Source organism: Mustela putorius, unplaced genomic scaffold, assembly GCF_011764305.1.
Source record: "Mustela putorius furo isolate JIRA1106 unplaced genomic scaffold, ASM1176430v1.1 tig00537227_pilon_pilon_pilon, whole genome shotgun sequence".
In the NCBI taxonomy this organism is placed as follows: domain Eukaryota; kingdom Metazoa; phylum Chordata; class Mammalia; order Carnivora; family Mustelidae; genus Mustela; species Mustela putorius.
In genome coordinates, this window is record NW_025422368.1 from 18,735,371 (window position 1) to 18,753,520 (window position 18,150).

At 37.2% G+C, this 18,150-nt stretch overlaps 1 protein-coding gene and 1 long non-coding RNA gene across 12 annotated transcripts in view; one reads left to right on the forward strand and one right to left on the reverse strand.

The window, feature by feature from the left end:
- LOC106003697 overlaps positions 1 to 18,150 on the forward strand; it is a 32,088-nt gene that overhangs the window by 1,360 nt on the left and 12,578 nt on the right. Inside the window, exon 2 of the long non-coding RNA XR_001176340.2 lies at positions 9,881 to 10,020. This is a non-coding gene — a long non-coding RNA (uncharacterized LOC106003697). The remainder of the gene's footprint in view (positions 1 to 9,880; positions 10,021 to 18,150) is intronic.
- ABCC9 (ATP binding cassette subfamily C member 9) overlaps positions 13,413 to 18,150 on the reverse strand; it is a 157,526-nt gene continuing 152,788 nt past the window's right edge. For 9 of the 11 annotated variants that reach the window (XM_045072907.1, XM_045072908.1, XM_045072902.1 and 6 more), the window contains one exon: positions 13,413 to 16,294. In XM_045072907.1, the coding sequence (XP_044928842.1) occupies positions 16,157 to 16,294 (138 nt within the window). In that variant the 3' untranslated portion in view covers positions 13,413 to 16,156. The remainder of the gene's footprint in view (positions 16,295 to 18,150) is intronic. The other 2 variants (XM_045072912.1, XM_045072903.1) reach the window with 1 other exon arrangement.

Below are 18,150 nucleotides of genomic sequence, written 5' to 3' on the forward strand. Positions count from 1 at the left end.
CGACCCCCAGCTGCCAGCGTGCTCGCGCGTCTTTAAAAGGCTCCCTGCTCAGGAGAGAGAACTTAGAGTCCAAGTTCACTGACGTAAAGAGAATTTATTTTTTATTTTGTAATCTGGGTAGATCACTGGGCTGCTTAAGATTGAATAAAACCAGATATAGGGCTCAGAAAACAGTTTTCCAAGGTGTTCAAGCTGTGTGCACACACTAATTTACATTAAATTTCCATCTAGTGGATCTTATGCAGGTGGAAGAGGTTTGGAACCCACTCTAAGTAAAGTGTTTCTTCACCAGTCAAAGCTAATTCTGAGGGAATTAACGAAGGAAGCGCGCGCGCACACACACACACTGGCATGCAACGACCACCCCAACCCCCGCCTCCGAAAAGAAAGAAGAAAGAGGAAAAGAAAAACAAACAAACAAACAAAAAACAAACAAACAAACAAAAAAACAAAAAAAGCCGAGGTTTCTTCCAATGAGAAAGTTTTCCCCCAAAAGGGATCGCTGTCAACACTTTAGAACTCAAATGGTCATTCTTCTGTACTTGATTACTTTCTGAAATCTTGCAGTTTCCTGATCTTGTCTAGATGGCCTGAATGATTAAACATTCAGCAATTGCGCACAAGAAAGGTTATATAGTAAATATCTTTCTATAGTTTTTTGAATAGGCTCCAGGAAAGACAAATGTGCTTTCTCCCACAGGTCAGTCCTCCTGATTTGGCACTTGTGTTAATGGAAACTTTAATTCTTGGAAATTTCACGTATTTTCCAAGACTCAGGGCAGATAGCGTATGGAGCATAAACAGTGTGTTCATTCAATTACCAAAAGACCTAAAATTAGTCTTTAATAAAGGCAATGAAGAATTTTTTCCCATTGTGGATAGATCTGCTTAACCCCTTTCAGCCCAGGTTGCTCTCTGTTAGTGGCAGCTCTCATCTCTACTGACATTAATTTTTACAGTAATTTATGTAGTAGATTTACTCTAAGTGTGTGGGGATCAATTTGTATAGTTAATCCCCTCATTGTTCTGTTTTACAATTGAGTTTAGTGTACAATTTATTCCGTATTCTTTTAGCTTGGGGAAGGTTCATTGAACACCTTTTCACTCTTTTGTGAAGGGTGGTTTTTTTTTCCTTTTCTAGGTTTCTGTATATAAAATCATAGTTGCTGTTCTGAAAAGGCAGACAGTTGTAGTAAAAGAAACAAGACTTGGATAATGAACTACAATACAAGCAAGGATGTGATTAGAATGAGAAAGGGAACTACAAACCAAGTGCCTTAGGAATTCAAATGAGAGAGATTAAGACAAAGACAATAAGGAAAGCTTCATGGATTAGTTGACATCTGATGCGGCCTTCCCGCCAGATATATTTGGGGTATGCAGAAAACCAAAAAAGGCCGTTCTACAGAAAGGAAACATCAGGGACGAAACTGTGGAGTACTGGCCAGAGTGGGCCACGTCTTAGCGCAGAACTGAAAGAATTAACATTGACGAAACAAGGTCAATAAGATGGCCAGACTGGACGCCTGAGTCCAGGGTTGCCTGGGCAGCCTCTGTCGCCACTCTTCTCAACACATGTATTTTTCATGTACTTGTCCCCTCCACCACTCACCCCCCAAGAGTCTGAGGGCTGCTGGAGGGCAAGCCTCCAGCTTCTTTATCTTTGTGTCCTAAGCTTCTGGCTGATCACAGATCAAATGACAGAAGTGCTGAAGAAATACTTTGGACCAATGCAAGGAAAAGGTAAGACTGAAAACCATGTCAGGGACTTGAAAATAAATGCATAGAGGGCCTTAAATGCTCAACAAAGGAGTTGGGGGGGTGGGCAGTTTTCAGTAGGTAGACACGTTAAGTCTGATTTAGTAGGACTGGTCAGGAAGCAGGGGCTTTGGAGTTGCGTTTCTGAGTAGAGTTCCTTGGGCTCCAGAACTCTGTGATTGGCAGAAGGGGATACTGGAAACTATTATATTAATTAGAGAAGGAATGAGGTCTGGGGCTAATAAGCAAATATATACAAAAGGAATGTTACACAGAATCAGTCAATGGGAGGGAGAAGAATCAGAGCTGACTGTGGTATTTATTGTGACAGGGGGGACCCTTGAACAACGTGGGTTTGAACTGCGTGGGTCCAGTTCTGGGCAGATTGTTTTCAATAAATACAGTATGGTACTATAAATGTTCTCTCTTCTTTGTGATTTTCTGGGTTTTTAAAAAATCAAAAAAATTTAAATTCAATTAATTAATATAATGTATTATTAGTTTCAGAGGTAGAGTTCAGTGATTCATCAGTCTTGTATAATACCCTGTGCTCATTACATCAGTCCTTGTGATTTTCTTAATAAAGGCTTCTTTTCTCTAGTTTACTTTATTGTAAGAATACAGTATATAATGCATTTAACATACAAAATACATCGTAACATACTTGCTTATGTCATCCCTGAGGCTTCCCATTGAAGTTAAATGATTAGTAAATTTTTTGGGGGGGAGTCAAAAGTTATACATGAATTTTCAACTGCGTGTGGGGTCAGCACTCCTAACCTTCAAGTTGGTCAAGGGTCAACTATTTATTATTGATTGATATAAATTACTCTCACTATCGGTCTTCCTTTTCTCATATTATGGCCCAAATGTGAACATTTAAATTTACCTTGAGAAATTTGTTCAGGAAATCAATTAATTTTTTATTTTTTTTAAAGATTTTATTTATTTATTTGTCAGAGAGAGGAGCAAGAGTGAGCACAAGCAGGCAGAGAGGCAGGAAGAGGCAGAGGGAGAAGCAGGCTCCCTGCTGAGCAAGGAGCCCGATGTGGGACTCCATCCCAGCACGCTGGGATCATGACCTGAGCCGAAGGCAGCCACTTAACCAGCTGAGCCACTCAGGTGTCCCTCAATTAATTTTTTAAGAACATGTTTACTACTTAAGGTTTATTTTATTGGTCTACTTATTTAATCACTATTTTGCTACCACCCACTAAAAGTTACATGTGTTTTCTTAACTGTTCTATAATTTACCCATTTGTTCTTTTAAGAGTGAAGACTAATTTGTGCATCACTCTTGAGGAGACCAGTAAGAAAGGTAGAACAGAGCTAAACTATTAAAATCTTATGATTTTCTTGACTATAAGACTTTAAGAATTCTGTTAGAATCTGTTTATGTTGCATACCAGGGAAATGTGTGCAATTGGGAAGCAATTCAAGGATATCTGTTCACTTTTAAGTAAACATCTGTTAATTTCCTTCTAGACCGTATGAGCGTTTTGTTTGTGGATAAAGACATTTCTGCAATTCCCGTTCTCCTAAAAACAAAGTTTGTCAGGTGCCTTCAAACAAGTGGAGAAAGTATTAGGCTGATGCTTTTTCCAATTGTCTGCTGCTTTGATCATCTAGTACAAATCTGTGTAGTCCTTGAAAGTATTCTCTAGAATACTTTCACTCTTTTCACTCTTTTCACTCTTTTCACTCTTTAGAGTGAAGTCCTGGCATTTAATGACCTTGCCTCTGACTAGACTTGTGAATTTCGAACTCTTGGACTTCCTGAGCCATATTAGACGTAAGAATTTGGAAAGTCTTCAAAATGACAATGGAAACGATTCATGTTAGCAGCCCAAATAACGGTTGGTCTATTTGCTTGGTATGCTGCTTTATTAGTGTCCTCATATAAACCACTTTGGAACATATTGCTTGGGAATCAGTTTAATAAAACTGTTACATAAACTAGTAATCAAAACAGCATGTTATACACTCATTTTTTTTTTGAGTTATCATGAAATGGGAATGACAATGTAACTCTTCTTATTTATCTATTCCAGTGAGTTTAGAGAATATTTCTTTTTGATATATGTATCTATTTACATACCAAGTAATCCCTCACTGTCCTTGAAATTAAGGCCACCACATTTCTTTACGGATAACCATCAGCACCATTCGTACAGAAGAATCCATTCAACTTGCGTGCTCAGCTCCTCAAACTTATGCCAGCTCAGAGGTGTGGATCAGCAAGTCAAGAATGGAGGCATTAAGAACAATGACAACCTTTTAATGTACATCGAGGTGAAAAAACAAAGCCCCCACACCTAGGCATTTTGTGGGGGAAGCTGTGAGCAAGCAAGTAAATGAGTAATACGTTATGTGGTCATCAACGGTGTGTGTCAAGACTTAGAAGGGGAATACAGCAGGGGATAAGTATTGAAAGTAACCGGGGCCAGGAATTGGCAATTTTATATACAGTTTAGAAAAGCTTCTTTAAGAAGGTGGAATTTGAACAAAGAACTACTCAGGTGATGAACCGGCATTTGGGTGTGGGGGTTGGGGCTGGAAGAGTGCTTCAGGCAGCTCAAGAACAATTATAAAGGACACAGTTTGGTGTGTTTGAAGAAAGGGAAGAAGACCAACATATGAATCGAGAAGAGAAAAAGTGGGCAAGCTGGGGAGAGTGGCAGGGGATTCACTAATCTGTCCATCTCTCCATTTACCCAAAGAATAGATGGAGAGGGTCTGCATATACTAAGCTCTGAAAAACATTGACTTAATGCTTAATGCAGCCATGTTGGGTTGTTTTCTTCCTTTTACACATGAGTCCATTAGAGCAGAGCTAAATGAATTATCCAAAATCAAATATCTAGTAGATGAAAAGTTACAACAAACTCAAAACATCAGATCCCAAATGCCATGCTTTTCTCACTGGACAGTGTCTCTGAGGGACAGTTGTTACTCCATTGTTCATCTACATGAGAAACACCTGGTAACATTGTTTTATGTCCCTCCAGGCTTTTATTGAGTGAGGGTAGAATAAGATATCAAATCTTTGGCCCCCAAATGAAAATATCTGTAATGAGAAGGATTAAATCGTTATAATAAAATAATGCCCATTTGAAAGTTCCCCTGGAGACCCTCTTGCTCACTCAGTTATAAGAAACTCAGAATTGTCTGGAGGACAGGATGACACAATCTCTATTCAAGTGCTCAGGATAGTGACTGGCCTGTAGTAAGTACTTAATACATTTTGGATTCTTCTTCTTTTTTTAAAAAAACATTTAAATTCAATGTAATTAACATAGTGTATTATCAGTTTCAGAGGTAGAATGTGGTGGTTGATCAGTTGTCAGTTCTTATTCATATAGTGGGTTGATTTTGGTTGGGTGATGGTCCAAAGGATCTGAGCTGGGTGTGGAGGTGGGAAGGGGGAAAGGTATAGACCCACAGATTCCTTTAACTATTAGTTAACTATCTCTACTAACCTGAGACTAAGGAGATATGACAAAATCACTTTATAGACTAGAGTACTGTTTTTGAGACCTCACTGACCTTCAGAGTGCTACTAACCAACACTTGTACTGGTAGCTCCTCCACTCTTGAATTTAAATACTGAAAAGAAGCCAGCGAAGGCCCTGGTGTTAAAATAAGGGCCCAGAAATTCAACCTGTCTGTTTTACTATGTTAATACTATGTTAACCTGTCTGTTTTACTATGTCTCCAAGAGAAAAGTGGTTTCTTCAATCAAGTAGGAAGTACCCGTAGTAATTATTTTCTGCCAGTAGGGTACAAAATGCTATACTAAATAAAGTTGGTGGGGTCCCTTCCAAGAGAAGATGAGGAATAGTGGCTGTCACTGTTCATTTTTCCAAGCCTTGAAATTATGCTTTCATATTCTTGTGCCAAAGAAAGGGGACGTCACATGAGCCTGGGATATCTTTTGCCATAGGAACTCTTCACAGGTTTTTCTGAAGCTCTTAGGAAAAGAGCAATTCCCAACGATGTCCTGATCTATTGCCAAGCTTCACATCACGATGTTTTGAAAACTCAGTGACTCATACGGTGCTTGGAAAGAGAAACCTGACATTTTCCAGAACCCTCTGTAGGGTGATTCCTTATTGCCACCTTTCAAAAGTGCCAGTTGCAAAAGGGATTATAGAGGTTGAAAGTGATTTAGATTTCATGATCATTTGCTAGGATTTTTTTTTCCTGCTATTAAGTGGCCTGGATTTTCCTTTAGGTAAAAATTTTCTGTGCCAGAAAGCTTTCGCAAGGTCATTTTTCTAAAGAGGTTCATATTAGAATTAAATATTTGATATTTGTTACTAATTTAAAATGCCAAATTATCTCACTTATTGTTAGAATAAATGGGGTAATAATATGATCTTTCTGTAAACCTGCAGAAGTTTATTGTACAGTTGGGTCAAACTTTTTTTTAAAAAAATTGCAGAACCGGGAAAATACATGAAATATGCTTAGCCTTTTGTCTAAGCTTACAGAGTGTTAGGGTCAGAAAGATGCGGGATCAGTTGGCCATGCTGCCAGTTACTTAGTTGGTGGCTTTGAGCAACTTACTCCATCACACTGAAACTGTTTCCTCTTCTGGAAAATGGACACATTAACATCTACCTCTCAGAGTTGTATAGATTAAGTGAAGTGAGTATGTACAGGATTTAGCACAGGCTGATACACTTAAAACATATTTTCTAAAAAAAAAAAAAGGTAATTTTGACACAACTTCCGTAATTAGTATTGAATTAACTTATCACTTATTATTTGAATATTTTCTTTACCTGCATTTATTAGTATTTTGGGGCCAGTAGCCCATAACAATGGTTATAAAAGGCATGCTCTTCTCCATAGTGATTTTGAGAAAAATGCTTCCAGAATATATAATTTACATAGTTATCATTTTAAGGTAGTGTGCTCTTTCTACTTTTCTAGGTTTTTTAAAATTAATAATGGATGGTGAATTACATAAAATTCCTTTTTAGCTTTTGTGTTTGTTTCTTCCTTGACCAATTAGTATGGTAAATTAAAGCACTGGATTTAAAAAATGTCAGTTTTTACATTCCTGAGATAAACTGCATGTGGTCATGGTGATATATTATTTTAATATAAGGCTGAATCATTTTTGCTAATATTAACTTAGGATTTTTGCATCAATATTTATAAGTGAGATTGGTCTGTATTATTCTGTCTGTTCTTTCTGTCTGGTTTTGGATGAAAGTTATGGATCCTCTTAATTTTAATTTTAATTTTAATTATTTATTTTTAAAAAAGATTTATTTATATAAGAGAGAAAGAGCACACCTGCACGTGTCGTGTTTGGGGGAGGTGGTGGTGGTGGGAGAACAAGAGGGAGAGGTTCCTCAAGCAGACTCTCTGCTGAGCGTGGAGCCCTGGGCTCCATCCAAGGACCCTGACAGAGATTATGATCTGAGCCAAAATCAAAAGCCGGAGGCTTAAATGACTGAGCCAGCCAGGTGACCTTTTATTTTTTTATTTTATTTTATTTTTTTCAAGAGAGAGAAAGCTAGTGTGCAGGGTAAGGAACAGAGAGAGAGGAAAAGAGAATCTTAAGCAGGATCCATGCCTAGCACAGAGCCCAACATGGGGTTTGATCTCGTGATCTGAACTGAAATCAGGAGTCTGATGCTTAATCTAATGAGCCACCCAAGCACCCCAGGTTATGAGTCTTTGCAAAAAGCATTGATGCAGATTCTTTCTCTGTGGATTGGAATAGTTTAATTGGATAGGGATTAGCTTCTTGAAAGGGCAATAATTTTGAAATCATCTGAGTCTGAATTTTTTAAGGAACAGTTCTTGGCTCTTTAAGTCATCTTCACTCTGGGTATTTCTTTTTTCCCTCTAAGACCCTATTTCAGAGCTTCTAATACTGTCTTTCTTATCTTCTCATTTTGCTTCGTATTCTCTATCAGCTTGTTCTGTGCTGCATTCTGGGTACATTCTAGATCTGTTTCCAATGGAAAGAAGTCTCTCAGCATCTAAACTTAATTGCTGTTTAGCCCATCCATTGAATTTTTAACTTTAATGGCTTTTTTTTTCTTGATTAGTTCCATTTGTCCAATCCAAATTAATCTGCTTTCTCTTACCTTTCAAAAACCTGTACCTACAACCACATAACTACCACATGGTTCACAGATCAAGACATAAAATACGTCTGTCTCCCTAGATTGCCTTCTGCGCCTTTGCAGACTGTAACTGTTCTCTTCCATCGCTAACTCTGTTATGACTTATTTCATGGTCTGTTTCTTTTGCTTATTCTTGAGATGTGTGTCTCTGGGCTCCTAGCATAGGTACTCTTCAGTACCTGACTTCCTGTACCCCACATATTTGTGAAGGTTTGGCTATGTTATTTTATATGCTAAGTATTTCATCGTGTGAAGAAGCCATCATTTATTTACCCATTCTCTTGTTGATGGGCATTTGGGCTGTTTTGGGGTTTTTTTTGGACTAGTGTGAATAAAGCTGCTATGAGCATTTCTGTACAAGTCTTTTTGTGACAAAAACACTCATTTCCCTCGGATACAAGTTCAGGAGTGAAATTGTTGCATCCTGGTATGGGCATATATTTAGCCTTAGAGAAACTGCCTGTTTTCCATGAAGGTTGTGCCATTTACACTCGCTTCCGCCGTGTCTGGGAGTCCCAGCTTCGCCAGACCTCGCCGTGGGCAGTCTTTGTGGTTTGAGCTGTTTTTATTTGCATTCCTAGTGAAGAATGATGTTGAGCATGTTTTTAAAACCGATTGGCAAATATACATATTTTTAAATCTCTTATAGATTGTTTTAATATTTCTAGTCCTTGCGCTAATATTCCTATTTATTGTGTCTCTTGCTTCTCATCATGATGGTTCATTTTCTCATGTGGTTTTAATTTTGAATGTGAATTAATTCTGTTGCTTCCCCACCCCCTTTCCAGGATGTCTAGGTTATACCTCAACAGATTGATTTTGCACTTGCCCTTTCCAGAACCCCAAGGATATCAATATTCTAGAGCCATTTTTGTATAATACCTCAGTATGAATATATCATCTTACCATTGTAAAGTTGGAATCATATTAATTTTTTAAGAGGGAGAAAGCTTATTCTGTGACTTACAAAATAATCCCACGTAATACTATTAAGATGTGGTATACGTAGAGATATTTCCTGTCAGAATGTGCTTTTCAAATTACAAAATCCTTTCATTGCCATTTAATTGGAGAATCACAAAAACTCACTGAAGCTGGCAGAGTAGTTATCATGCCTTTTTGTTTTCCTTTTTGCAAATGAGGAAATGGACTTTAAATGATTAATCCAAGGTCACACATCCAATATGTGACAGAACCAAGACTAGAACTCAGGTCTTCTAATTCCTGGTCCACTTCCTTTTTTCAATATATTCTCTATAGGCCAACATAATTTTTCTTTATTACATATCACAGACCATGTAAATCATTTATTTCCAAGAGAACTCAATGGACTCACTAACTGAATCATTAGTCTAATACAGCACATGTCCAAGAGTGTGGGCATTGAGGTTGGACTACCTGAATCTCTGTTCTACTAAACCTTGGGCAAATTGGCCAATCTGAACCCCAATTATAAAGTGGTGATAATGTTTGTCTTGTAGAATTTTTGTCAAGATTAAATGAGATTATACTTATAAGGCTCATATCATATCTGCTCAATATGTGTTAGTTGTAATTATCCTTTCATCAATTTTTTTAATGAGATAGTTTATGCAAATATGCATTCTACTAGTATCTGAATGACTTCACATAGCTCTTTTCTTCTTCCCCCAGGAATTTTGCTTCTTCGTGTTGTTTGATACAAGATGGTAGTAGACATTACAGAGATTATATGATATTTAAATCATAAGTCATTATGTCATTTCTCTGCTTTATTGGCACACATAGTTAAGCTTTATTAAAATGTTGTTTAAGCCAAGAATTTTTCATGAAATATTAGGCTTGCTAATTTTTTCCCTAAGTTTTTTGGCCAAGAGCCTAGATGCCTTGTGTTTCCAATATAATATTTTACTGAACTTAACATATGCTAGAAGTTCAGTCAAGTGGGGGGGAAAACAAACAAACAAACCAGAAGCTTTTTTTTTTTTTTCCAGGTGAAATCCTATACCCCAAATCACAGCCTTTTGCCAGTTGGCCAATGTCACAGCAAATTCAGTGCCTTGGCCAAGTGCTTGGCACTTCTAAGTGTCTGAGAGTGGCAGGTCCCTGGGAAGAACTGGTGCTTCTATCTAAGGTATGCTTGTAATTGTCCTATGTGTTGGGGATCCTAAAATGGGGAGAGAGTGCAATTCTAGGTGGGTGTTACTGCTTGTTTTGAATGGATTGTTGTGGAAAAGTGTCTCACAGGCTGTGAGTTATGCAGTCATTCCCACAGGGAAATAAAACTTGGGCTTAAAAAAAGTCAATATTTGGAGGTGATGACTTATGGCAGGAAATTTTGTTTTTTTTTTTTCTTCTTTAAAAGAAAATTACATCCTTGTAGGGTGTGGGACCATGTCAAGAATGTCCAAAGGGTTTAGTCAACCATCTCACTCTACTGCTCATGTGATAGAAGAATGGTTCTCCCTCCCTTAATTTTTTCCCCCCAAATAAAAATAATCAGTAGCCAGCTTGGTATCACCACTCTTTTTCTGAACTACTGGTTGTGATTTTGGCTTGTATTCTTGCTTTCACTTCACTCTCCAGCCTGGGTTACATTTTCCTTGCCGTGGGCTATTACTTCCAACTGGCGTATAATATCCAACCACAGCTATTTAGGCCAGAGTTCAATACCTGACTCAAAGTAGTGAAAAGTTGTCCAGTCATGCATAAGATAGAAAGATGAGCTCCACAAAGTAGATGCCTTGCTTGATACTTTGAAATGGACAATCTGAGAAGTAGAGATGGTTGAGGGTCCTGGTGCTAGATGATTTCATTGGAGATATGAGTGATCAAGGTTACAGGCAAGGTGAGAAAGATGTAGAGGAAGGATATAGAATGGCACAGAAGGGTAGAAGGAAGTGGAGAAGATTGAGATAGAAAGATGGAATTGAGCAAGTGGACTGTCCCCAAACAAGCTGTTAGAACTGGCCCAGCCCAAACTTGTCCTAGGACCCATAATTCTGTGTTCCCTGGATTTCAAGGCAGATGTATCTTTTCAGCAACACCCCCATCTCTGCACTCCCATCCCCTGGTGCATAGAGTGCCATCTCTGGAGACAGATTCAGATTTGAGATGATTCATTTAAATTCTAATCTCAGTTCTTTCCCCAGGAAGAAGTACAATAAAGATAGTTATTTCAGAAGATTTCATACTATTTTTCACATACTAGAAAGCTCTGTGCTACCCTAACAAATAATCTTTTCAAATCACACCTGATTTACCAAAAGGTAAACACATAGCAGGTATTCATAAAATAATTAGTCGAGATGAAAAACCCAAGTTTGTTTTCCTGTAACATCCTTTGGTAAGGAGACAACCTTCTTTCTTTCATAAATGCCCAGACCAGGTCATTACTTTTATGACAACCATTATCATTTCTTTGTTGAACTAAAAAGAGCCTGCTCACTATAACCCAGCAATATGTTGCCATGGTTATCTTAAAAAAAATGATAGGGGGAACAAAAAAACACGTTGAATCTTCTCTCACTGAAAACACATTTTATGATTCATCTAGAAGTGAAGTGTCTTCCTAAAGTAGCATTAGGGCTAGAAGATACACTTAAATACTATTGTAGTTATAAGAATTTCTCTTCATGCTGGGCATTGTAGGTACCCATATTTGACTTTTCTATACATTGTATTAATATGTGATGAAAAGATTCATGCAGCTTTATTCTAATTTAAGACAGCAAGAGAAAATGTGAGCAGATATGTGCACGGTGGGGGGGGGGAGGTGACATGCACACAGGGTGAGGGGTTGGAGGATACATTGTGACCTGTGAAAGAGATACACATTAAGGGATTTAAACAGTTGAAAATTCTTTTTATGTCTACATTCAAAGGCTTGATGAACATTCTGGATGTCTAAACAAGATGATTTTTTTAAAATTGCTCTTTACTTAATTAGTGTTGGAACAAAACCCCAACTACTATGGGTCAAAGAGCAAATACCTAGATATGGAAGACTGGTCTAAATCCACTTGACTCTGATAATTTTAAAGGTCAATAGTCTTTCACTTAACAATAACTGATAATGTGTATAAATAGTGCATAGTGTAGCTCTAAGAGACAAATGAGAATGAAGTGGCATTAAATAGTGTTATATTATTGCTGCTTATGAACACATTACTTATTTTATATGGTGGGCAGATTAAGTGATAAAAATAATGGTCAGAAAACAAAGCTCTTTGCCATTAGTGTGTAGTATATAATTGCAAATGATTTATGATAGTTGGTGGCACAAAGGTCATAGAGATCATTCCTCTTGGAGCCAATTAACTTATTTAGTCAGGTAGCCAGGTATGATTCCCTTGACTTTGTCAATTTAGAAAGAAGACATTGGTGATCATAGCATGAATGGCTAAGGGAAATTTGCTACTACCCATAGAAAAAGAAATTATTTAATTGGATTTATTTATTTGAGCAGAGAGCCCGATGCCAATGCCAGGCTCTGTTCCAGGACCCTGGGATTATGACCTGAGCCGAAGGCAGAGGCTTGAACCCACTGAGCCACCCAGGCGCCCCAGAACTAATTTAAATCTTATATAGTAGATATATAGAATGAATATATCAACCTTCACATATCAGCAATGATAACAACACCTGTAGAAAAAAAAAAGTTGAAGGTGGAAAGGGGAATAATCATCAGATAACTTACCTTCTTTCCATATTGTGAGACATCAACAGTGAAACCTACCCAACGTGCTCACATTTATGGACTGTAAACATTTGCAAATATGACCCCAAATTTAGTGGAATAATGTACAAATAATTCGATAGCTAATTTACATGTGGAGGATAAAGGCTTTGCATCTTTGTGAAGACATTTTCCCCTTAAATTCCATATTAGTGATTAAACCACAAAACAAAAGGCAATAGCATTCAGAACCCCAGTGTAAATCTTCTCAGGGAAGATTCAGTTTATTTACCTCTACGTTTCCTTTACCATGGAACTAAGGGTTCACTCAGTGACACTGAGAGACCCATTTTAGCAATCTAGAAGATGGTAATGTCAGGAAAGAGAGGGAGCAAGTGAAAATGACCATCAGTATTCTGTGGCTCCATGTTATCGTATCAAAGAAGACTGCGTGATAACTGAGGTAGACCAGTGATTCCCAGACTTGGCTAGTTACGAATCTCATCTGGAGACACTTGCTAGAAATCCACCAACAAGTCCTTTCACTGGAAAGTTTGAGCCAGGCGCACCTTACTGCGATTGGGAATGATGTATAGTCATTCAAGAAAAAAATAAATGTAAGTCACAGGACACATCCTCTTGACTACTGTTTCTTATGCTAAAATGCTAAGATGGGAAGGTTGCATTTAACTTTAGATAATGGGTCAATAAGTGAATTATCATGGTACTACAAATCACGGAAGTCCAAAGAGTAAAGTACAAAATCAGTGATGAAAGTTATATTGGAAGATAACCATAAAAATTTATCAATAAACCTTAGGGGAAAGTTCAGACATCCAGCTATGGAATTAGAGATGTCAAAAATTTATTGATACAGCTGTTTCAGTTAATGACAACTTCCACATAGAACCAATCTATAAGAGTAATGAAGTGCAGGACAAGTGGAAAATGTGAAACAAAATGATCAGAGCAGGGTGTTATCGATTTACAACTATTGATCATCCTGGTTGATACCCAATGAGATTATAAGTGAAAGAATAATAACCTTATTTAATCAAGCAAAGAGAAAGAGTAATTTATTATATAATACCAAGCCAGTATATTTTCATGGTAGAATAAACATAACACAAGAAGTGAAGAGAATAACCCAGAGTTTCAGGCCCATGGCTAGTGGTGGGACTAATCAGTGGATCAATATACTACACTTATTTAAGGGCTTACTGTGGGCTAGACACTTGTATAAAATGCAAAGAACATAAAGACAAAGAGACATGGCCCCAGATCTCAAACATCAGTTATGTGATCTCCAATACCAGTCTTCTGGTATCTCATTTAGAGCTAAGCTGACTTTTAAATGGATCATGAGTAGTAGCACAAAAATAAAGGATGCACAGTCCTTTAAGATAGATTTTTTTAAAACCTCACAGTGATATCAGTAAACTTGTTACTTTTCATATAAATCTTTATGCATTTATTGCTTTTAACAAACATTAAGGATTTAAAAGTTCTAAAGCTGATTTTGGTTAATTAAGTGTAAAATTGGGGAGTATAAAATTTGATTTAGTTAAGGCTCATCTTTTATAGATATGTACCTATTTAGTAAAAAATTATTTCAAGCTGAGATATTTCTGTATTCAATATAACATTATATATATATATGTATATATATATGAAACATAATAGATGATTAAACAATTAAAAAGGTTATTCCTGACTTTATTCAGTCAGTTCAGTTTGGAAACAATTAAACACTCAACTTAAGTGACTAAAAGTTACGAGGGAACTAGTGACCACTTGGGTGTCAGAATGATTTATGTGATTCTTAGTTTAGCGTCATTAGCTATACTTCCGTTGACATTTCTGTAGAGTGGTATAATTTACAAATATGGAGAGGGGTTGCTCTTATGGGTAAATCCCCATTTCTCTGTGAGAATGAGATGTAAGTTGATAGAAAGCCTCATATAAATGCAGCCTTACAAAACATTTCCTTGCCAGAAATACTTTGAGGGAGTTTGGTAGAATTTTCAGAAAATATTTTCAAGATTGATTTAATAGTTATTGATTCTGTTTTGTTTAGCTTTGGAAACATTAAGAGGATTTTTCTCAATGAGGTTTTATATTTACACAGGTGTCAATTCAAACTAAATGACACAGAACATGTCTGTCCATCCTTATGGAACTTATTTTGGGTAAACACAGTATTACAAATTTCCCAAGAGCGAATACACAATACAATCAACTGAACGTAAAAACTACAGGGAGGAAGCACAAATTCTCTTTTTCCATCACTCACGATTCTTCAAAATCTAACAATGCATGTGGTCTTCATACGAAAACCCATTATATTTTATACTAGATGGGCACAGAATTGTAGAATTGTAGCAGAGAGCTTGGACTGTTTAGTGTGACAGTGCAGGTAACTTTGAGTATTTTAAAATTTATTTATACGCAAACAGAACACTAATATTCCATCCATATTTGATGCACTCTTAACATACACATTAAAATTAGACTAACATTTTGATTCACTTTTTACATGTGCATTAAAATTAGAGCAGTACCAAGTGGATACATGTGTGACACCACTGGGCAGAAATGTCAAAAAGAAGTAAACTCTTCCACCTTGAAATAGACACTTGTTCCATATATATTTATAGAAGCAAATGAGACCACTTGTCTATGCTCCTGAATCTTGAATAAGGTGGAATTTTAGGGCTCAGGATCATAACCACATTTGTTGGTGAATTAAATCATAGAGAGCTTTAGCTGGTCTGTCGCAGAAGAACTGAACGTATTTGCTCTTTGAACTTTAGTCTGGAAAAAGCACATCATTCCTGATATCTTAGGAACTCTCTCCTGACTAGAGAGGTAAAAATGGAAACTTGAGTCTAATTTTTCAAATACCCAAACTCTTTCCATGATCTTTCTGGTTAAGGCACTGACTTCTCAAAGCTACCATAAATGACTTCTTGGTAACAGGAAACAATTTAGATGAGGAAGAGAGACTACTGAAGCATCACTATTACTACGAATGATAATGAACACCGAATATTCTCATCTAGTAGATAACGGATTTGTGTGTTTTATTTTCTCACTGATTAGAAAACCTGTCCTCTTAATTCTCTTCCAATAATATCTGGGGATACCAACAAAATGGAAAACATATTCTTATAAATAAGAGTATAAACACACTGAATACTCATGGTGATTTCTATGCCTGAGAGATATTTACCAGCCTTAAAATTACGAGAAATTACAGCTGTTGACTTACCACTTAAAGTAACTTACATGCTTTAATACAGTCTGCTATTCTTAAAGGTAAAGGGTTTAATCATTAGAAAGATCATCAGTAATGAGCATATTAAGCAGTAAGATCTTGGGAAACAAACAAAAAAGAAATATCAACATAGGAAATACAGTATTCATGGGTAAAGTGACATCGTAGCTAATTACAAAGTCCCCTAACACAACAAATATGCTTTACAAAAGTGTAAAAATTTAAGATGCCACGTTTTGAAGGTCAAGCTGATGATTCATTAAATAGGTTACGACTGCATTATTTTAAATCCATGTATTGGTTTACGACATCGCTTCACATGTCTGCACGAACAAAAGAAGCAAAAACTCCATCTTCCCTAGCCAAGAGGCTTTCTGGAGTGTCATATTCTAAAATATTTCCTCGCTTCATCACAATAACCAGGTCTGCCGTCAGGATAGTGTGAACCCGATGCTGCAAGTGAAAAAAAAATACAGGTACTTGTTACAAATTTCATGAGCCAAAGCAATGGAATAGGCATGTCTCACCGATTATTTATCTTGGGGTGCTAGGAGGTACTAAAACAGAAGCACAGCCTCTCTTTCTGTCTTATTTAACATATCATTATGTACATCGGTTTAAATACTGGTGAGTGTGACTGGGTCTTGGATGTATTAAATTGAGTGTAATAATATAGGAGTTTCAGCACTTTCATGGACGTGTGAGGAGGCTAATTTTGTCAAATAATTAATTTGATAAGAAGACCCATCGTGAACCAGTTATGTTACAGTTTAACCTAGACTAAAATTATCTTTTGGGTAGAATCAACTAATTCGTGGTCCAATGCACAACCTGAAGAGCCTTGGACGGTGGTTCAATTCTGCAAACACACTTTGGGGAAGGCCATTCAGGCATGCAGTGTTAGAATGACTTATCCAGGACGTTAGACGTGCCGGCTCGCAGTCTTTGGAGAGCATTGCCACACACTTGTGCTCGCTTTCCACCTGGTACTCTTTGGAGAGAAGCTTTGGGATTGGTAATTAATAATAAAAAAAAGCTACCACCTATTGACCATATATTCTACATTAGGTTTTCCACGCACATGCTTGTTCATTGTTAAACATTCCTCAAATGTGAGTGTTTCTCTGCTTTAAGCGCAAGACCATAGTGACTCACAGAGGAAAAGCAAAAACAGGAGATCGCATAGGTAATAAGCAGCAGAACCAACATAAAATCAGGCTTATTAACTTCAAAACATGAGATATTTCCGCCTGCTATCAGATTCCTTTGTAGGGAGTGTCTGCTGCTTTCAAGGGTGGCTCACCTCCCGTTATTAGCAGCACAGGCTTTAGGTGACACTGGGCGGGTATTCTGCTTGATGGGTATTCTCCCCGCCTGTGTGGTTGTGCAATCCTGATCAGCAAACTCAACTTTGTATGCCTCAAGTTCCACATCTATAAAATGATGATATGAATATAGTACCTGCCTCACAGGATGGGGGTGGGGGTCAGATGAGGTGATCCACGTAAAAAGAACTCAGCACCTTGTCTGACTCATATAAGCACATACTACTCTTATTTCTTATTTTTAAAATTTACAAGGGAAAAATCTGTGTCATGGGTCTTTTACTTCTCTTGGTAAGATAGGTGCTGTGCAATAGAAATGTAATGTGGATCATCAATGTAAGACACGGGTAATTTTAAATTTCTTAAATCCACAGCTTCAAGGCACAAATAAACAGGTGAAATCTAGGTTAAGTTATATTAAATCCAGTTGATTTTTTTTTTAACATAAGCTCCATGCTCAATGTGGGGCTTGAATTCATGACCCTGAGATGAAGTCAAATGCTCTATGACTGAGCCAGCTAGATACCCCATGAAATCCATTTGATAATATATTTTAACCCAATATACTTGAAGTATTTGAATATATGACCAATACAAAAACCAGTAATGGTATCTCTTAAATTTTTCTATTAGTACCAGATCTTCGAAATCCAGTGTGTATTTCATACTTACATGTCTTCATTTGGACTACCTTCATTTTAAGTGCTCAGTAGCCACATTTGGTTCTGGGCCACCATATTGGACCTGGACTATGCAGGTCAAAATCTCAGCATGCTGATGGGAGTGCCAAACCCCAAAATATCATCTGTTAATTTGATACAGTTTTCTGAAGTCCTTTCTCCTAATAACCCAGAGTCCAATATAAAGCCATCCCTAGCCTATCACCTGCCCTGGGCCACGTGATGGGGTAGTCTCAATGCTTATGCTTTCAGAAAAACAGTCACGGCTGGGACAACTACAGGAGAAAAGTAAGGCATATATGGA